This window comes from Varanus komodoensis, unplaced genomic scaffold (assembly GCF_004798865.1).
Source record: "Varanus komodoensis strain SLA01 unplaced genomic scaffold, ASM479886v1 scaffold14_1, whole genome shotgun sequence".
NCBI lineage: Eukaryota > Metazoa > Chordata > Lepidosauria > Squamata > Varanidae > Varanus > Varanus komodoensis.
This window is the reverse complement of record NW_025335438.1, coordinates 11,223,884-11,245,690: the sequence shown is the minus strand read 5'-3', so window position 1 is coordinate 11,245,690 and position 21,807 is coordinate 11,223,884. Positions and strand designations below refer to the sequence as shown.

Here is a 21,807-nt window from a genome sequence, read left to right as displayed (position 1 = left end):
CTTCCATTCTATGCGACTCTGGTGCGCCCGCAACTGGAGTATTGTGCTCAGTTTTGGGCCCCTCATTACAGAAAGGATATAGCCAGGTTGGAGTCAGTGCAGCGTAGGGCCACAAGGTTGGTGGCCGGTTTGCAGGGGATGCCGTATGAGGCGAGACTGAGGGAACTGGGTCTCTTCAGCCTGGAGAAGAGGAGACTCAGAGGGGATATGTTGGCGACATACAGGTATGTGAGGGGATGTCACATGGAGATGGGTAGAGACCCGTTCTCCCCTGCAGAGGAAGGCAGAACGCGCTCCAACGGAGCAAAGCTCAGGGAGCCAAGGTTCCATTTGGATGCCAGGAAGCACTTCCTGACAGTCAGGACCCCGAGGGTGTGGAATGGGCTTTCACGAGAGGTCGTTGAGGCCCCATTGGTGCGGGTGTTCAAGGATAGGCTGGAAGTGCACATGGTGGGCATGTCGTGAGGGAGCTGGCTGGTGCCGGAGGTCAGACTAGATGGCCCGGGAGACCCCTTCTGACTCGCTCTGTTTCTATGTTTCTATGAAGGGCTCCACTACTACTATGTAGGAAGGGTCCCACTACTAGCTCTTGCAGCAGTCCTCCTCCTCTGCCATTTGAGACAGAGAATTGCACAACAAAAGACACCATGGCAACTGAAATTCTTCCAAGAGGGCCTGTAAATGGGCCTTCTTCAATCCTGCCTATTGTATCTTTTTGTCTCATCTGTGCCAAATGTGATGCTGCCAAGCATTTTTGGCTCTCATGCATGGCACAACATATCTAGTGTTCATGCAACAACTATTGCACTTTGGAACCTAGATTATCTGTGATATTCTCCACCTCCCAACACAAAATCATACTACTGTGACCCACAATTAATCTGGAATTAATTGCAACCCATTCCCTAGTTTTGTATTTACAGTGGATTATGTCTCTCACAAGCACCCAAGGATGGAGGAAATCTAGTCACATGTCAAGGCAGTTTTCCAGTACAGTCCTATGCACATTTACTCAACGCATTCCCGTCTTCAACAGAACGTGCTGCCTAGTAAGCGTGTTTAGCTTTGCAGCCTCAGATTACTATTTGGCAGCCTGAAAAGGAGTAGAAACATGTACATGAATCTGCTTGCTCCACTGTGCTGGCTTATATCAGCTTTTTTGCATTATAGAGCTACGTTTTTTTTAATTTTTTTAATAAAGAAAATTGTGGCAGAACCAGGAAGACACCCTTTTCCTTTCATTCCTCATCCTCATGCTGTATTTGTCTCCATCTTTTTTTCAAAGTTGTTTTAACAGCAGTATATTAATGTACTATTGTGTTAATGGGTTTATGGATTTAGAGGTATGCCCCTGGAAAAAGATGATCACCTTTTAGAAAATAAAAGCCAATATTGCAGGTGGTGATCAAGGCTTTTACCACTACCTTAGTGTGAACTCATTAGATAACAACAGGAAACAAACAGCTGTATCAACAAAAAGTATAGCTATCCTTGGCTAAAAAAACGTTAAAGTACTGGAAGGCTCTTTTTTCGATTGAAGGAATCGCTACCTCACCCTCAGAGTTCCTCTGCTGTTGGTCTTCTTAGTCACACAAAGGCTCCTAAAATTAACATGCTAGGAGACAGAATATGGCTAGTGTGCATTCAGTAAACTTACAGCCTGCAAAGAGCCCCTCTAACAGCCTACAGAATAAAAATATCTTCAAATATTTCAAAGCAGAAGTAGACAATCTGCTTCCATCCAGATGCATTGCACTACCAACATCTATCAGCACGCCCAACACGGCCAATAGAGACAATAAGAATTGTAGTCCAAAACATCTGGAGGGCATCATGTTGGGGAAGGCTGTACTACACAGCATACAAACATGCTCCATGAGGAGGACAAACAGACTTCTCAGCAGCTGTATTGAGATTCTCCAACAGTTCACTGTAGGAGATCTGGATGACATCCCTCCTAGTGAATATAGCATGTAACTGGCAGAATAAAAGCAAGAAAAAGGCATCTTTTCAGTGGCTTCTAGGAGGCTAGCCATATTGCTATTTGCTGTGTTTATTGTAGCTTAATTTCATTTTGTTTTAAATATTTTAATTGCATATGAAAACTGTTAATTACAAACATTAAAAATATAGGAATTTCTTATCTTTGTTTCATCTCAGTTTCTCCAGGTTGCCAGATTTTCAACAGTGACTGTTACTCTTCCTTCCCATATATTAACATTTATTATTCCTGAATTAGTAAACAGATTTTAATCAAGCATTTTAATTGAGCCAGAGCAACTTTTGTCCTGCATGATCTTATGACTATAAGATTGTATTTTACATCTTTAATTGTAAAAATTAAAGTGATTATTGGTATTTGCTTAAACTTTTGAAGAACTGGTATAACACATTGGAAAAAGAGTTATCATAAACAGTCATTGCTCTGAATGGTTTAATACAAGTTAAATGATCTTCTCAAGGTCATTTTTCCTAGTAAGAATACTATGCAAAATTACTCTGACATCTGAGTAAAATTTAAATTAAGCAGAGCACAGTGAATAGAAAATTTTCACTTTGGACATTTGAATTTGAAGGCTCTATGGGAATTTCTACTAACTTTGAAATTTCAGTGTGACTCCTGCAATTACTTAAATTACACATAAATAGAAGGACAAGAATAATTGCTAGCTTTGTTAGGAGCTACAAAAGTGGGTATGGCTATTTCTTCTTTCCCTTCAGGACACCTCTTTTCCTCTTGCCTTAGCCAGTAAGCTGCTAGGGGAGGTACAGAAAGTTTGCTGCCAGTCTGAACCTACCACCTGCAGAGGGTTATGATATTAAGCTCAGTGTTCTGAATTAGTTTGACTGGAAACTGGAGAAACTGCAAAGCCACCCCACTGGCTGACAGGTTTGACACCACTGGCCTGCTTCTCCAGCTACAACTTACCTGTTCCCAGCGACTGAGCTGAGCTTTCAGAGTCACTGGTATCCTTATTGATAGCTGTTGTTAGTCTGAGCACCCCAAAATCTTGTTAGGCCAACTATTATGAGCTGGCATCCATAGTGTGAAAGTACAGAGAAGTAACATTTTTAGTTTTTTCCAAAGACTGGGGTTTTGAGCAGAACCTGACAGCTATGCTTTCATGAACACTATAAACAGCTGTTACAGTACTTCCACATTGATATGGAAGTATGAAAGCTTGGAAATACTCCCATTAACTGTAGCCTAAATATAGATGTTTGAACAGAAAAAGAGATACTGATTGTTGAACATGAGACATTAGGGCACTAGCAAGTAAAAAGCAGCGGCAGCAGCGAAGTTTGTTCAGTCAGTTCCAAGCAACCTGTTTCTTACCTTTCTCCCTGATATCAGCTTTTTAGATACAGCCCCCAAGTTATCTGCTGGATCAACTTTCTCCAAAGCATCATAATGGCTATTGCGTTAGGCTAGGATATCCAAGTTTAAATTCCATCTAGGCTGTGAAGTTTGCCAGACAACTCATTATAATAGCTCAACCTAACCTATCTCATAAGATAGTTTGACAGATGAAATATCATCCACCAGTTAGCAGTTTACCACCAACTACTGCATAGATTTTTACTTCAAGTGTGTAAGATCCTAGTCATATAGTACCAGATCATCAAAAATGATGTGTAGTCAAATTCTGCTTGGAAGATACTGTAGGTAAAGACACAAGAAAACAAGAAGCACTCCTTCCCTTCTCAGGTAAAATAAATAAGCGAACACACACAGAAGTTAGCAATAGAGCGAAGCACAGTTGGCCAGAAGCACCTTTTTTCTGTATATTTGCGAAAAATGCTCTTGAGATTTCCTTGGGGGTACTTCAGAATTCTCAGCCAGCTGGGACTGACATGCATACAGACATATAACCAAGGGAACATTCTGAAATGTGTCCTCCTTGTCCATCACACTCGAAGCATATGCCATTTTTCATTTTCAAGCAAATATTTTCAGAACTTGTAAAGAGAGCCCTTGGTCTATGGGATGACATACAACTACAATAAATAAATACTAAAATCTGAGGGGATATTGAAATTTGTGTTTGGGCTCTTCTTTAAAATGACAAATTTACATTTTAAAAGGTACAATAGTTACAACATTCACTTCCAATCATCTTGAAAATTTCATTCAGAAGCATAAACTGACATGACCTTCATTTTGTTTTGTGGTACTAAACTAAGTCATTACAATTTCTTAGAATCATTATTCAAGCTATGAAGATCTGGATCTTCACAAAACTCCACTTTGATTTAAGCTTACAGGAAATGCAAGTGAATAAAATAATCCAATTATCCCAGGTAAGGAATCATTCAAAGAATGGACTCCTAATCCTGATATAAAGTATTGCTTTAAGAGCTTTGTGTGTGATTATATGGGCCATAATCACACATAACAAGGGAGACACATGATGCATATGTGGTGGGTATTCTAAAAACCCATCCACACATTATCCTCCAGTCTGACATACTCATCCGGTTTCTGTGCCCCTCACCCTTCATCCACAAAGTCACAGATAGTCAGATAAGAATGCCCACTGGCATATTGGTAAGAAGTGGCAGTAAAAATACAAGAACACTTTTTCCCACATCCAGCTTGTGGTTCAGATTCAAGAAGTAATAGCCTTCAATTCATCCAATTATTCTTTGGAACATGCACTTGGGTATTTCATGAGCTGCTTCTAATTGTGTGCTACATCAGTAATGTCAGGAGATATTGAATTCAGAATGCTAATTTGTTCTAGCTGTCCTACACTCAGCTAAAACAAATAGAAGAATACAAGACAGAGAAACACTACAGAAGAGAAATATGATGCTCAGTGAAGAAATTATAAGGCTGTGCTTTCGATCCAGACTTGCCTGGACCAGCAACTGGACGCTACCATGGGAAGGGAGGAAGTAATTTTTGCCAGTTATCATAACTTTCCTCCACTGTCAGAATCTATTCTGAAAAGTTAGGGGAGCCTCTAAAACAGCATGTTTGGTAGCACCAGGGATACTGGGGAAATCAGGGAAACACAGGGACAATGACTCTCTCTAGCAGCAGTCGCAAGTAGATCAAATTTCCTTCCATGAACAGGAGGAAACCCTGCATTTGCAGAACAGCACTTCTGGATCCAATCTATATGTGCATGAGCCCTAATCATTTATCATTGGTTATAAAGACATGATATCCTACATCAAAAGGGTATAGTCAACAAAATCCAACAATATGCACTGGAGATTCTTAGATAACATATGCATAAAGCAACAGTTTAATCAGTCCAACTGTGTTTTAATAAGGGAATGTCTTGAATCATTGTAGATACTGCCTACAAGTTAATGAGTATTTGGTAGTTTACAACTTCTGTTATGAGCCATAAAATCAAAATATACACCTGTTTTAGCAAATATCTAAAAAAAAGGATTAACTTTAATTTTCATGTTCTTCTTAAAAACAGAACTTCATATCATTTTTGGAATGGACTTTATTCACCACTGTAAAGCTAGAAGGAATGCCAGATTGTGTCACTGATTTTGACAAGTGGATTTCAATCAGTACTCAAAAACATTTCCAAAGATATAAAAAAAAATGTGGCCCCCACTTTTGAGTTAAAACATTTTTAAAAGTTGCATAAAACATTATGGTAGCAATAATCAAAAAAAGCATTATTTTTATTTTATTTTTGTTAACATTAGGAACTCTGGTGCTGAAGGACTTTCCAAAGTAAAAAGTTCTCTTTGGGGATATTAGTCAATTAACTTAATAAAATTCTGTTTTAAGATGATTTTTCTTTCCTGCTGCGAGGTGAGTCTGCTCCATTTGAGGTTAATGTTCCATTTATTCCATTTTCTAAAAATAAAAAATACACATCATTAACACTTTCTTCTCAATACAAAACCTAGGAAATTACACAGAAACTTAGATCCTCTTAACATACATTTCTTAGACTTTATTTGGTAGAAAAACAAACTTTAAGGACACAGAACTGTCCTGCTGCATCAGAAAAATGTATAGTTAGCTGAACACCCTGATTCTTACAATGACTTTAAAATAAATTCCATGTATAGTTATGTCCAAAATTTTATAATGACTGTGTGTGCATGCATGAACATATGGAGGCTCCAAAATTATAAGAGAAATCTGAGCAGCCAATTTTGGAATGATTTAGCAAAGAGGGAGCAGAACTACTACCAGCTCTGCTGAGAAGCCAGATCTGTTAGGCACCCATTCTGTCAAGCTCCAGTTGATAAAAAGGGTGCATCCTTAATTCCACCTTGCAGGAAAAGTGGGATAGAAATGTACAAAATGGGGAAAAAAGGCTGGGATGCCAAATAGGTAAAAGCCCCATAAGGTATTTGTCATTTAGGGTATCATCCAATGTGGTCTGCTCATAACTGTCTGAAGTCAGGGAAATGCTGGCACCCAATCAAGTGTAGGAAGGAATGTGGAGCAATGGAAAGTCTCTGTGCTTGTCCCATCTTGCAAAAGAAATTGATAGCCAGATTTGTTATGTCATTTGCCCCTGCCTCTGAGGAGAAGACACTAGGAACTGACAGGATTCCTTATCCTCCAGTAGAGCTTCACACCTCCTTTCCCCCACAGTCTGGAAAACCTCCCAAATTGAAGTCACAGCTGGGGTGGAAAGAACCACATAGGTTGTGAGGGTACAGGGCGGGTGCTCTGCAATCAGAGTCCTGGCTCTGGCCCTGGAATGCAGGAATACGGAAGTCTCCTTCTGATCACTTCAGTCTAAAGTGGAGTAAGAATGTACTGTATTCCTGCAATTGTGCAATTCTTGCACAAGACCCTTAGCTCTTAAGTAACAGGTTGCCACTAGAAACTTGACATTACCTCTAGCCAACAAGATGGTGACTCAGCGGTCCTGTTCTTTAGCACTTTTACCAGTGCAGGCTTAAAAAAATATATATATATATACACACATTGGGCATGCTCAGTGCTGCTACTCTCTTGGCAATTTAAACAGTATTGTATCTGTTTTACAATGATCAAGATACAATAAATTCAGGTCCAACCAGTGCAATGTCTATACTCTTTCAAGATGTGGTCAATGCATCTTGAGAAAATGTGTGTGTGAGGATTTTTAAATTCCTTTCTTAGTTGTTTATTTATCACATTTCTATACCATCCAATAGCCAAAGTTCTCTTTCTGAACCTGTGCTCTACCCCTCCTGAATCTCCTTTGTGGATGCATTTCTATTTTTAATGGAGCTGTCACATTTTACAAATGCTACAAACAACCTGTGGACTGTCCTCAAAAAGTAAGACACTAATCTAATAAAATATGTAGAAGTATTTCAAATACAATATAGGCATTTAAGTTGTAGCATCAAGCTTTGCTATCTGAAAGGTAGCTATTCATTGAGATAGGCCAAGAATAGTGTATACATACTCAAAGCTCATTTATCAGTTTAGAAAACTATTTGACTGATAACTGGATGCACAGTCAATCATGACAATCTTCCTGAAATTCAGGGAACTTGGTATTGGGTTAAATCATGCAGGTTACAGCTTCATAAATGCATGCAGCAACTATTTTCCTCCCAACCCTACCCTGAAATCTAACAAACAGGTTTTGAAAAATACTGATGTACACACCTCTTTCTTTTCTGGAGGGCTTGCCTTTAGCCGTTACAAACTTCTTTTTCACTGGCTGGGGAGGCAAAGAATGTTCTCTCCACCTTCTCAGTTGGAAATTAATGAACTTCCACATCATAAAGGCCTGTGTTAAACAGATGGAAGCCAGCACACTGATTCTACAAATAAGAGACACACTGTAAGGATTCCTGAAGATCCAGAGATGATAAACGTCAGGAAAACTGTCTTTTCTGGGACAAAGTCTCTTGAAAGGCCACTGATGCAGGTCCTGTTATGTGGGAAAGCTATAACAGAAGCCTCAAGTTTAGTGCTAGCATTGATCAACTATAGGGCTCTAACAAGGGTAGTCAGAATGTGCACACTGAAAATGCAATACTGACAAGCTCTTCCTTTCCTGTGCAGTAACCAAACTATGTTGTTATGACAGGAAAGATAACATTTAACCCTCTAACCAGGAATACACATCCAGTTTTACATTCTGAGGGCTGCGTCTTACTGTACATTTTGAACCAAAATAGGTCACTGAATATCTTCACTATATCGTAATGACATACACTATTTGCAGAATGTAGAATGCTGTGACGGTACAAAAAAACATTTCTGGTAAACCAGTGGCAGTGTAAACTAGGCTTTTTGATGTAATGTTTTAAAGCAAATTAAAAACTATTCAAACATGTGTAGGTAGGCCAAAATCATGGTTTTACAGCACTGTAAGAATGAAAACAAAGGCTTTGTCAAATCTGGCCAATGGTCCACCTAATTCAGCATCTCCTTCTAAGCAGCAGCCCATCACATGCACCAATTAATTTACTGGGTCTTTGTTTGCCAGATACCATGGATGTTTGAGTTTCTGTTTTAATGCATGGATTATAATGCATCCTTCATGGATGTGTATCTGCATCATACCTGATTGGTAGCACATTGAAATTTCCAGTACTAAGATCCAGTGTTTGATTCTCTGCTCTCGTAAGGCCAAATCCAACAGTAAGGACAGAAAGGATCAATGTTAGGAGTCTTCCCAGAACAAAGAGAACGGCCCACAGTGAAAACCTAGGAGGAAGAGAGGAGATGTTCATATCTCATTATGATACTGTAAAAGATTTACAGCCACAATCTTAGAAGTTGGTATGTCAATTATCTTTAGTCTACTGTCCACTAATGTGCCAGAGGCCTTCACACATACATTAAGAAACAAATCAGGTGGCATGCCTGCTGATGAGAGCTGGCACACAAACACATCACACCAGTCCTGCACAGGCTACACTGGCTGTTAGTTGCCATCTGGGGCCCAATTCAAGGTGTTCACAATAACATATAAAGCCCTAAACAGCTGGGGGCCAGGTTGCCTGAAGGAATGCCTATCTGCATATATACTAACCCAGTCACTGAGATCATTATCTGTGGTCCTTCTTGGCATTTTTCCTCTTAATGTAGTAAAGGAGGAGATGGTGAGGAGAGGGCCTTTTTCACAATAGAGTTCCAGTTATGGAACTCTCTTACATCAGAGATGTGGATGGTGCCACCTTTTCATTTTTTTTTTTAGGCACCAATTAAAAACTTCTTTTTTTGCCATTACTTGGGTGGGTGAGCCCTTTGTCTATGGTTCTACTAATTTCACGTTGTTAATTTCTGCTGTCTGCACCAGCTTTTACCTTTTGTATTTTTATTTAATTTTGCTTAAATTTACTAATATTTTGAAAAATTATTTAATGTACTGATTAATTTAACTTATTATTTAATTGTATGCCTATTTTAATTATTGATTTTAGTTTTACTGGGGTTTTTTACATTATATACTCTTTTAAATGTATTATGCATATTATGTACCATTTTAATTGCTGCTGAAATATGTGTGAGTCACTCAGAGCCTTATGACTAATGGGGCAGCATACACATATAATAAATATATAATAAATAAATTTTAAAGCTCTGCCTGGTAAGACACAGCCTCACTCTTTCTGGGACACCCAAATAAGTCCCTACAGTGGTGGTGGTAAGACCTTTATCTCTGTAGAAAGGAAACAAGTCTGAAAGAGAAAGGAGAAAACTGGATAGATAAGATGGGATGAAGTTTATATAGTGATCTGAAAAAAACAAGCCAAATATTTGGCTATAGGCTGCTAGTTTAAGTTCACCATTTAAAATAAAAATAAAACAGGCAAATCACTACAAAGCTTATATCAAGATGTTTGTTTAGGTTTATATAAAGCCAGGTATTCGCTGAAGGGTCCTTTACTGCATGCAACTGTTAACTGGAAATATTCATGTGGTATTTCTAGATGCACTAGAAGGAGCAAACACAGTGAAGTACTTACCCTTTCTGATATTTTTCGTCACTGAAGTAGAATAGTCTGGAAATGTGGAACAGAAATTCCACAACGTAATGTAACACAAGAAGGACAAGCCCAAGGTGAGTCAAACTATTAAAACAAAAAGAAACAAAAGTTTGTTAATTAGTAAAGTGACACAAAATATCAATTCAGCTAGCATTTCATTTGTAATGAAATAAGAGTTGATTGCATGGAATGAAATATGGTACATTCATTCATGGCACAACACCGGAAGTTCAGTTCCCCATGTCTCCTTTAAAGCGGGTTTGGAAATGAAGCACACCCCAACATATTAAAGGTGACTGAAGGGTAAAAATAATTGGAATGAAAAAAATAATTGAACTTATTTTTATTACATTGCATCTTGTGAGGAATCAAAAGCAGCTTACTTAGTTCTCCTCTAGTCCATTTTTATCCTCACAAAGATAACCCTGTGACCTCACAGGTTAAGCTGAGAATCCATGAAATGCCCAAAGTCACCTAGTGAACTTCATGGCTAAGTAGGGACTAGAACCTGGATCTCTCAGTTCAACATTCTAACTACCACATCACACTGAAAAGTGAAAAGCTTCTTATGGTTTCCCTGCCATTTGAGTTACTGCTAATGGGCATGGGGTGGGTGCTCCTGGTTGTGGTGCCACAGTTCTGAAACACTACCCCGATGCAGGTCCATCCACCTCTGATGTTATTGGCCTTTTGAAAATAAGAGAAATGGGCAGAGCATTTGGGGAAGAGGACTTGTTTGATGGCAATTGTATGCCAACTGTGAATTCTACTCTTCTTGCCAATAGTACTTTTCATAGAGGGCATTTTAATGCATTACTATTGATTTTTAAACTGACAATCAGGTGCCTTGAGGGTCCGACATAAAAGTAGATACAAGTCAAAGTAAAAATGTAAAAAAAGTTAGCTTTAGCTATGATGCAGAAATTCTATTGGGTTAGGGTTCTGAGTGAACGCTTTCAATATGTATTTCCCAGAGTAATGTGTGGGTCATAGTGGTGTTCGGCTTTGAACTTTGCAATGCAGCAACAACAAAAAGCCCACATTTTCCTTTAACTTATAATGAATTGCTCAAAGGACTGCCTTTAACTCCCTGCACCTGTTTTCTACCCCTTCAAGTGCCTTGAAATGACTGGATACCTTGCTAATGAAGCCAGCAAAACAACTAGAGGAATGGGACTTGAACACAGGTGGCGTGAGCTTATGTGGACTCCGGGGGATGGTGGAGGACAGGAATGTTGTCCATGGGGTCACAATGGGTTGGACACGTCTTCGCGACTAGCAACATTTTTAAAGGTGGGAAAACGGCATAACATACAAAAGGTACTGTATCTCCTTTTATACTGAGCTGGAGTACCCATTCAAGGCACATTCTATAGTCCAAACTCAAAAATGAGCTCATTGCCTTCATTTGTTTTTAAAAGGGAAAGAAAAACACGAGGCAAATAACATAAGAGGAAGATAACATGAGGTAATGGGGCACAATCTGAAACACTATCTTATTATTACACTTTTTATTGTTATTGCACTCCTTCCCTCTATGGAGATATACGATAGCAGCAAAATAAGTGTGTCACTTACTTCAACAGATAAGCTCCAGTAATATGGAAAAGATAAAGTCCAATGTAGACAAGTTGGCGAGGAATGTCCTCCTATGAAAAAGCCACACATTATCTATTTAACAATTCTACAATGAAACTCTATCACCTTAAACATATTTATCACTTTTTGGTATTACCCAATCATGACAATTTTTGTCTTCTGTGCTGCAGATCCTAATAGCTAAATCTGGAGGTTCTTAAAGCTATAACATCTATTCTAGAATAGCATAGCTATTCTATCATAGAAACCCTAGAAGATAACTGTCTCTTTAAATAATATATGTCCAATTTCATTAATCTAAACTTGAAGCACACACAAAACCAACCTTCTATTCCTGCAACAAAAAAGAAATGAAGATTTCATATGCTAGCAAGATTTCTAGAACCTACTACATAAAGATCCAGATTGCAACAGCTCAATGTTTCTCTACACATGAAGTGACTGCATGTATTACTGTTGCTCCAACTATTAAGTGGATACAGTATTTATAGTCAAATGGTACTTAAGAGTGTTTCATAAACACTGATGTATCTTTCATACAAATTCCTCTTCAGTATTTGCTGCTCTGCCATCTTTAAAACTTTAATGTCCTAGTTACTTATGTTATACTGTTCAACCGAGCAGAAAATTCAATTTGGTTTGTAGGCAAAGAGATTTCTGGATAGTAATATGAATTACTGCAATGGTGCAAATATCAGTGTTTGTACTGCTGTTCCAGTTTGCACTGAGATCCTCAAAAGCCAGAGCTGACCAATACTGCAATGTCACTTCATTTAGTCCTACCCCATCCTCCTCTGACTAAAAATAAAAACAGAAGCCACACAATCACCTCTACACTATGGAGAGGTACTGATTTTTTAAGAATGGGTTTATGCTTAGGGAAAACTATGGACAGTTTAGCGCTATGTGGGGAGACTGGAAGCTTTTACTTCATTAATTTAAATATTAATAAGGAGCTTCTCATTATTTCCAAATACGGAGAGGCAGTTAGGTGGGAGAGGGAAGAGAACTGTGAATGGATTCATATTCTATTTAAGCTCCTCCTCATAACCATGCTAGAGGATGTGAACAACATCCTCACATCCAGTTCATGTAATACTTATCCAAGTTTTTCAGCTATCTTAGTTGGGTCCTTCCTTCCCTAAATATATCTTAGATTTGCAGGGCAAAAGAATTAGTTGCCGAACTGCAGTTAGCTTACAATTCAATCTTAGTTTGTCTACTTACACCACCCACTGAATTCAATGGGACTTACTCTCATGTTAGTAGGTACAGGATGACACCTAAAGTTGTTAAGAAGAACAACATGTGACCACCCAACCCTCCATCACAACATGAAAGTAAGGTAATATTACAAAGAATTCAAGACAGGGGCCTTGGAAAGGCAACTTATGAAAGTCTTCTTTCCTATCTCAAAAGCCGCACATGATGTGTCAAAGAACGCTGATAACTTTCAAAGCCAGGCAACAGTCACATAAAATAGATTCTCAATGTATGTGGATAAAACATACAATAAGTTTACTTAAAGCTCTACTACTTGCCTTTTAGATAAGCTAAATTTTTGTACCTACTGTCCGGTTAATTAAATAATTGTTTTCATTTCATAGGCTTCAAAATAGGAAAGTAAAGCTACACTTACTTTCTTTGTCTTCTGGAAATAAAGTTCTGGAAAAGCATGGAACCAGTAAGCTAGTTGAGAGATGTAAAAAAACTTCATCTGAAACCTGCGTAAGGCAGCAAAGGAAAATAACAATTGAAAAATATTGAAATACCTCTTCAAAAAGACCTGCTTGGTTTTATATTACAAAGGAGTATATCTGACACTTTACAAAAAGTATGTTTAGAGCGATTAACAAAAACTATGGGCCACATGCCACTAGCAGAAACATTTCTGGAAATTATGTAAGAACATCAGGACAGCACACTTTTAGCTCATGTAAACATGGGGTCATTTTAATACTCGGAGGCAAGTTATTATGTTAATATGAAAAGCAAGATACCTTAAAGGAACTACTGGATATACACCATCCCACTAATCCTATGACATAAACTTACGGCATTGATGTATGCGGATAGTCCCTCCAGAGAGAGGTTGGATCAGATACATAGTTTTCCTGAAAACAAATGTATCCTGTTAGTATTTCTCCTGGAGATACAGAGCAATCTAATGGCTCCTAGACAGCATTAGGGGCACCATAAGATGCTATGGATATTCTCTTCTGCATCCACAGGCAGCTCTAAGTGTTGAGGAAGAGATCCCATCATGGTTCCTCCCCCATCTCCTCGCAGTTGCCATGGAAAGGGTTTCTTATGAAGCTGCAAAAACAACTCGTAAGAGAAGGAGATGCTGGAGTGTGGAGAGGAAGAGAACTGGGTACACAGGATCTTAGGGGCTCTCCAGTACCCAACCTGCCCACCAAAGGGTAAGTCAGTTAGATGAACGTACAGACCAGTCTAGCTGCTTTCTGTAATCTAAGCTGAGGAAAGGACATAAAATTAGTTCCATCCTCTTCTTTTCTTGCCTGCCTCTTGTCAGCAGGATTTTTAGCTCAGAAAATAAATAAGTGTGTGTGTGTTGTGCGAAAATTTGAAAGGCAATTTACTACATTGCCATTTATGTCAACCAACACAGGTCAACTACAGCTAAAATGATGTTCATATCCACAAAAGCTTATGTTAAAATATGTGTGTTATCTTTTAAGGTGCCACATGACTTTTAAAGATTAGTTTGAAATTTTTCACTACTTCTGATATAATAAGTAACTGCTGTCCATAAAACTCCAAACATTATGGATTATGGGCATTCGGCGAAGGTCAGAAGGGGTGTAGAGGCAAAGACTGCCTTAGTGCTCCTCCCACCCCTCAAACACTTGGATGGCTGATTTTGGCCATCTACCAGCTTGTGAGAATTGCTGGACGCACTGCCTGGGTTTCTCATAGGATTCCAGTCCTTGATGCTTCCCCTCCTCCTGGAATGTCCTGCTCACTCGTTCCACAGCCAGAGCTGTAGCAGCATGGAAAGAATCATGCTGACAGCAAAGACAAAGGGAAGGTGCTCTGAAGTTGGAGCCCCAGGTTCAACACTGGAGCACTTTTCTGAAGTCAGAGCTGAGTCTCTCAACTTTTTCCATGGCTGGCCAGACAGTGTTTACTGACCACAGAACTGCCCCAATGCTAATAAGGCAGTCCAGACTTTCAAATATCTTTTTATGCTAATTGTATAAAGTAAGATACTCACAGACACAAGAATGCTTGTCCCCCACACACAGGAGAAAAGGTAGAATGCACTTAGTTGTCCAGATTCATTGAACTTGCTGTGTTTTGTTTTGGAAAAGTGCATTTTCCTGTTAATTTTCTAAAGGAAAATACTTCTATTATTTATCTGTACAACAACTAAAGTTATCAAGTCAACCAAAATCTAAAATTCAAATCTACAATACATGCATGCAGTCAATTAAGTTTTACTAGTAACAGTGAATGTTGCCCTAATGGATAATACTTACATCTAATACGTATTCTTGAATAATAGCATGTATGATTATTGCCACCAGCATGTAGAAGAAAACAGTAGCCAGATCTTTGATACCATAGTGATACAACGTGACTGTGTCTGTAGATGGTTCTTCTAACAAAGAAAAGACAGCAATATTCAAATATATTTATTTTAAGCACACTTCCCTCCAATTTACAACTGTTACTAAAAACCAATTACATGGTTAAGAGTGTGGGTCTGGTGTTAGTCCCTGCTCATCCATGGAGCCAACTGGGTGAATGTGGACCAGTCACAGATTCTTAGTCCAACCTACCTACAGGGCTGTTACTGTGGGGATAAGAGTAAAAGCAGGAGAATCAGAAGAATGATGAAAACCCCTTTGAGTTCTTTAAAAAAGAAAAGGCAGGATATAAGCCTAATTAATCATCATCATCCACACAGGAACTTAAAATAGTCAACACTTTGCGATTTCTATCTGATTAGTTTTAATCTGAAGAAAGAAGTTATTGTTAGTTTCCATTGCAGGATCCAAGTTATATTTGGTATAGGCAGTGTCAGACCTAATGCAAAATCGTGGTTGGAAAAATATGAACAAACTCTCCTAGATTAGATTTCTATGCTCTAGCAAACCATGGTTCCTTCCTGAGTTTACAGCAACCACTATTTATCATTTTATTAGATTATTGTTTGTGCTTACTAGAAATGCAAACCCCCCAAAACTGGGAATATTTAGGAGAGAAATGATCTACTTCCTTTCTTCTAATTACTATTCCTCCCCCTGCCCCCCCAAAAAAACCCAACCCTGAAAAAAGAACAGCTTTGGATTAGGAAATATTTTCTTTTAGAATGCTGAATAAAATAGTTAAAACAACGTGTTTATGCATCGTAATCTATCTGCAAAGTTTTTTTTTCTGAAAAATAAATCTTTTACAAAGATGAGAACTATAACATTTCTGAAATGAATGAAGACATGAAGAAAATTGTTTTAATTCTCTCTGTAATATTACCAGAATATTTATTTAATTCCTTATTAAAATTTCCCAATATGTGAATACCAACACTGCATTCTGACAGTTTCAGTTTTGTTCTACAGAGTCCTCTGCTTCTGGGCTTGTTCTGGTTAGATGCTAATAGCAGTCAATTAATACAGTAGTTCTAATATAAAACTCAATGTGAAAGAAATCCGTAGGTTATTCTGCCACTAGATGTGGAAAACATCATGTAGGTTATCCCACTATTGTTTCTTTTTTCATAATTACTTGGGTCTATACAACTTACTGCCACAATTTTAAAGTTCTTAATTAGAATTCACCACCAGGGAATGTTGCTTCAGCTATAAAACCTTTAACAAATGACACCAGATTAAAACCTCTCTAGCTAAAAGAAACCCAGTAGCCTTTGGCATAGGCACGAAACTGACATCATACATAGAGACAAACTTTCAAAATAAAAAAAAATGGAAATTATTTTCAAACAATACAATGTCAGCCTTCAAATTATAGGCTCAGATTGTTTACAGATTCTAAGTTTAATATGGTTTCTTCCTATTCCTTTTTCAGCTAAATAAACTCTGAATAGCTTTTCTTTCAGGACACACTTTTCTTAAACTCCACCACATGAACAGGAACAGGATTAGGAATATTCCTATAATGCCTTTCAAACATGAACAGATACTGTATATTAGTCTTCTCTGGCCTCCACTTCTTAATCCTCCTTTTGCCTTCAAGCATGATTCATATGTTTTATAGATTAATTACTAAAGTTTCCCCTAATAGAAACCTAAAATATACTATGTGTAACTTGCTTAGCTCATAAAACTATGAAGTCTGATATAATAAATTTAGCTTGGGTTAAAAAAATTAATTGTTATGATCATTTTGTTAGCAAACCAGGGGAATATTCCTAAAGCAGCTTTCCCTGACCTGGTGTCCTCCAGGTGTTTTGGACTACAATCTTGGCATTCCTGACCATTGGACCAAATTATCTGGAGGCCAGTGGATTGGGGAAGGAGAAAACTGAGGGCTAAAAAAATATAAAGCACTGCTATTTCATCAAATCTCCCCCTCTGCTTTTCCTCAAGATTTCAAAATGTCTAGAAAGTTTACATCTCAAGTGCTTGCACAGTAAACCAAAAGGGGGAAAAAACCCAAATCATAATTTGTAATTCTTATTCGCAGGGTATGTGCAAACTATATGGGACAGCGCAACATGGGATGAAGTAGAAAAGTACTGTTTGCTGCAAATCAGGAAAGAAGGGATGAAATAACAATCTACCCAAAAAGAGGGAACAAAGGAAGAAAAAAGTGGACAGTTCTAGCATCTTTCAAGGTTTGTTCATGTAACAGACTAAACGCTCAGCTGTACATCTTAAGGTAGTAATTGCTAAGCAAATCTTAGAACTGTCCAATTAGATGGCAATATATTAGCACACGTGCATGGTGTTTACCACACAAAACACAAGCTTCAACATCTCTTAGAACATTACCTGTGGCAGGAATAGTAACATTGTACTGAAGAGTAACAAAGACAACAGCTACTTTTGCTGTGACCTGAAACAAAAACAAAGCCAAATAAAAAACATACTGCAAACAGCACAGCAAGCAGAAATGCTGCACATTTACTGCTTATCAATCTCCATTAAATTTGGTGAGATTTATGCCTGAATATATACATATAGGACTGTGCTGGAAATCAGAGAGATAGCAGGGCAGCATTTACCAATAGTGCTTCAGAATACTCAACTAGGCTGAATGGAAGATAATCAAACTACACATAATTGCTGCTACAGCTAGTTTCAAAACACATTATAGTCCAAGAACACAAATAAATGCCCAGACATTTCTTTCTAGACTACTTGCCTAGATATTCCTATTGTTAACTGAAGCCAAAAGAACCAACATCTGTAAATGTCCTTATCTGGCACATGGAAGCAATTTTTCTTGCCACAGCAGCCCAGGAGAGCAGCTACTAACAAGACTGTTTCCAGAGGGGTTACTGTGCTAGTCTATTTCAGGGAAAACAACAGAGAGTTTTGCAGCACCTTAAAACTAACAGATTTATATGGGCATAAGCTTGGACAATGTCCACAAATGCTTATACTAAACCAAATGTGCTATTCTTACTAAACTGGGGCTGTTCGAATAATGAAAGCAACGGCACCATTTTTTTTTCTCAGTCAAAATGCCACAACAGTCATATTCAAATTGGTTTGATTTTTATTAAATCTGCACTGTTCATGGACAAGTAGTATGGGATAAAAGTGTAGTTTCTTCAATTTCTTGTTTCAAAAAGCAAAGGGTACACTTAGCAAAATGATAAAAGCCATGCAACCAACTAAATTAATGCCATGAAAATTAAATTTTTTAAAAAAGACATTTGAGTGTTTGACCCCACCCCACCCCAAAACCCCCTGAGCTGCTACTCTTACTTGGAATTCTAACTGGAGTTCCTTTTAAAGTGCATCATTCTTATGTATTACTTTCTTAATAACTACAGTTACTTTTGAAATGCCTTTATGGGGTCTTAAAATTGATATCTTTATTCCAAAGCAGAGGTAGGCAGGCTACTGCTCTGCAGATGGCTTGGACTACAACTCTTATCAGACACAACTAGCATGGGCTAACAGACAAGACATTCTGGGAGCTGTAATTCAAAACTTCTGCAAAGTGCCAAGTTGCTATCCTTGCTTAGAGCAGCCCCACTTAAATCCTGCAGTTGAGCAAATGATTTGGAAGGCTGAGGTCAGCCACGGCCCGTTTCCCCACACAAACTAGCAAATAAGCAGTGGGGAGAAGGCAAATGAGCAGTTTTCCCTTTCTGCTTGCAATCGTGGGAGCCATGACAGGCACACTTTAGTACGTGTCACACTGTCTGGAGGGGCGTGGGGCAAGCCCGTCCCCCTCCTCCTGCTGTGCATAATTATTGCAAGCGACCAGCACGTCCAGAACTACTAGCGCCGGCTGCGGGTTCACGAGGTGCACGTCACTATCGTCCCCTTCACCTTCCCTGGAGCCGAGGGGAGGGGCCCTGTGCCGCAGCGCCCCATGGGCTTTGTAGTCCTGCCCGTACCACACAAAGGATAGGGCGCACTTCCCCCTCCCATCGCAGCCTTGACAACCAGTTCTGCTCGACACCGCCGCCGCCGCCGCTCCGCCCGGTCCTTCCCGCCCCCAGAATTGTAGTGGCGGCCAAGTCTCCCCGCCCTCCCCACTGCGCTCGCGCTCCGAGTGCCACGTAACCTTGCCGAGACCAGGAACTATCGGCAGGCAGGCAGGCAGGCGAGCAAGCGCGCACACTCTGGAGCTGGGCGTGCGCGGCGGAGCCCCCTGTCCAAATACACGACTGCTCCCTCCCCCGTCACACAACTGCGGGGGTCGCTCCCGCTTTCTCCGAACCTGCAATCCAGTGCACGCCTTCCTCGGAAGCAAGCCCCGCTGTGCAGAATGGGGCTTATTCCCGCGAAGGGTGCCAAGCGTCGTGCCAGTTCGCAGGGGAAACTACATTGCGAGGGGGTGGGGAGAAGTGGGGGGGGGGAGTGAGAAAAGGCAGGCAGGCAGGACAGAGCCGGAGTGGGTGTGAAACCCACCTGGGATTGGGAGAAAGGAGAGAGGAAGAATTTCAGGCCCGATCGGCTCAGGGCGAGGCGGTCATCGCTGTCGGTGGGGGGGATGCCCAGCGCGAACTGCCGCCAGCTATTCCTCGCGTAAAGCCACCATAGTAATTGCTGAGCCGACGGAGACACATCCGCCTCTTTCCAGCCCCCTCCGTTAACACGAGGGGCCCACTGACTCCAGTGCGCCCTCTCTCTTCCACCCTCCCGGTCTGATTTCCCCAACCTGATGCCCTCCAGAAGTTCTGAGTTGCAGAGTTTAGACATCTGGGGGGCACCGGATTGGCATAAGGCATGCTAAGACACTCAAACAATCCGCCAGATGTCTGCAGGGTATACTGTGGAAACGCAGCCTTGCACTCCGCCTGAAGCTGTTCTCTCCACGCGGGACACACCAGTGCTTTCTAATCCCCCTCCCCAAAGCACATTGATAGATTTGCCACCAGAAAGCTCACACTCTTCCCCTCGCTACGAGCTGTGCCAAGCTGCATTTGAAGAAAAATCGATGCATCTATTGGTGCATCTATCTGTATAGGCATTTTACACAAATACTAGCTAGAGCCGTTTTCTCCTGTCGAGCACTACGGGAAGAAAGGCGAGGACAAGCAAAGGCATTCTTCACGGCGACCGCAGGGACTAAAAACTCGACCACCTCTTGCTTCTAGAAACGATTTTTGTCTCGCTCGGGAGAGGCAAGCAGATATCCTCTGCCGCCCCGGTCCCCGACTCACTTTTTACCTACTTAGCTCCCCACCCACCCACCGGCTGCAGTTCACCCCCACACTCCCCCAGCCGTTCTGGGCTCTTCGCCTCATTCACTGTTCCCGTCCCAGCTGGGAGGCCTTACCTCGAACATGAGCCCCAGCAGAAAGATCATAGCCATGCAGGAGACAATGTCCGCATGGTTCTGCACGACGAACTCGTGGCTGAACACGGGCGGGTTCTTGTTGCTCTTCTTGCGGATCGCCATGGCGGGCACAGCGCGGCGACAAGCCCCGCCTCAGCCCGTGCTCCAGCTACCACCACCACTGCCCCGCTCGCGCTCTCTGCGGCGGGGCCTGCGGAGGGAGAGGAAGAAGCCCGGGCGGCCTCTCCGCCTCTTCCCTTCTCTAGTAGCAGCGCTCGAAACCGCAGCTAGTTGTCCCCGCTCCCCCGCCCCCCTCCCCCGCCCGGAAAGAGGGGCCTCGCTCCATTCTGGCAGGCTCTGAAGCGTCGCAACACCACCACCTTCCGGCTAGGAAGACCAAATCTGTAACTCTCTGGTGATTGGCTAGGAGAGGCCACAAAGGTGGAGACTAAAAAGTCGCTAGGCCTGCTCTGCCAACAAAAACGGTACTGAAAAGCGAGGCTCCTGCACTGTTCGAAAGGGACATAGAGCTAGGAAAGGACTATTAGAACGAAGTCTACTGTCTGAGATTATTCCGAGTTTATTAAGTGCCTCCCTGTTAAAGAGTGGTGAAAGTGCAACGTGTCTGCAGAGCAGAAGCAGAGAAAGCGATTTAATGGGATTCACCTTCACTGAATTTGGAGGGATTGCTGTCGGTCTGCTCTTTAGTCTCTCTTGCAATGCAGATGTGTAAAGACTGCAAATGGTTTCAGCATATGAACGTTGTGACTGTTTACTTGAAATATGCTGGAATATATTATATTGAATCTATAATATCTTTCTCTAAGACTTCCATATACTTTAAATATTTAGTCGTCCCTCCAAATAACTCAAATATTCTGTTGTCCCTCTGTTCGGCGCTATGGGGACATGCGCTGCTTATGCTGCAAACCTTTTGTTATTTTGCTGGCACAGACAGGCACAGCCATCTCCCAATATTAGCACTTGCATACCCTGAAGTGGAAAACAACTCCATGAGTTGGAAAGCAAAATTTTCCATCTAACCTTCCTCATCCGTAACCTTAAAAAAGAGAAAAGTCATTATGCTTCAGTTAGACCTCGAAAACCCACTTTTTAAGAACTCCCTTATCTTCATTCTGTGAGGAAGATTGGTTTACTGCTTGCTGCAGGCTTGCTTGTTTTATTAGGTAACCCAGCTGAGCTCTTTTTAGCAATGGAACTACTTAGGAGTAAGGACACAAAATTTGGAGTTCCTAAAGCATGGGATGGCAGCAGTTGGGAGGCTGCAGGTCAATACCGGCTATTGATAGCCCACCCACAAAG

At 40.6% G+C, this 21,807-nt stretch overlaps 1 protein-coding gene across 1 annotated transcript; it reads right to left on the bottom strand.

Moving 5' to 3' along the window:
• Nucleotides 1-5,450: 5,450 nt before the first annotated feature.
• Nucleotides 5,451-20,871, bottom strand: TRAM1 (translocation associated membrane protein 1). Its single transcript, XM_044424265.1, has 11 exons — nucleotides 20,485-20,871; nucleotides 17,514-17,577; nucleotides 15,039-15,160; nucleotides 14,774-14,890; nucleotides 13,591-13,649; nucleotides 13,175-13,259; nucleotides 11,515-11,585; nucleotides 9,916-10,020; nucleotides 8,507-8,650; nucleotides 7,601-7,758; nucleotides 5,451-5,833 (listed from the first exon to the last, which is right to left on the bottom strand). The coding sequence occupies exons 1-11, from the start codon at nucleotides 20,605-20,607 to the stop codon at nucleotides 5,760-5,762; spliced, it is 1,122 nt and encodes a 373-aa protein (XP_044280200.1). The 5' UTR covers nucleotides 20,608-20,871; the 3' UTR covers nucleotides 5,451-5,759.
• Nucleotides 20,872-21,807: the final 936 nt, after the last annotated feature.

What these genes read in the sequence shown, in the direction of transcription:
- TRAM1 (XM_044424265.1), bottom strand. Translation starts at nt 20,607, where the DNA reads ATGGCGATCCGCAAGAAGAGCAACAAGAACCCGCCCGTGTTCAGCCAC. An exon ending in TGCTGGGGCTCATGTTCGAG is followed by an intron (nt 17,578 to 20,484) that starts GTAAGGCCTCCC and finishes TTTTTGTTTCAG; the next exon opens with GTCACAGCAAAAGTAGCTGT. An exon ending in ACTGGAGCTTATCTGTTGAA is followed by an intron (nt 10,021 to 11,514) that starts GTAAGTGACACA and finishes TTGTTTTAATAG; the next exon opens with TTTGACTCACCTTGGGCTTG.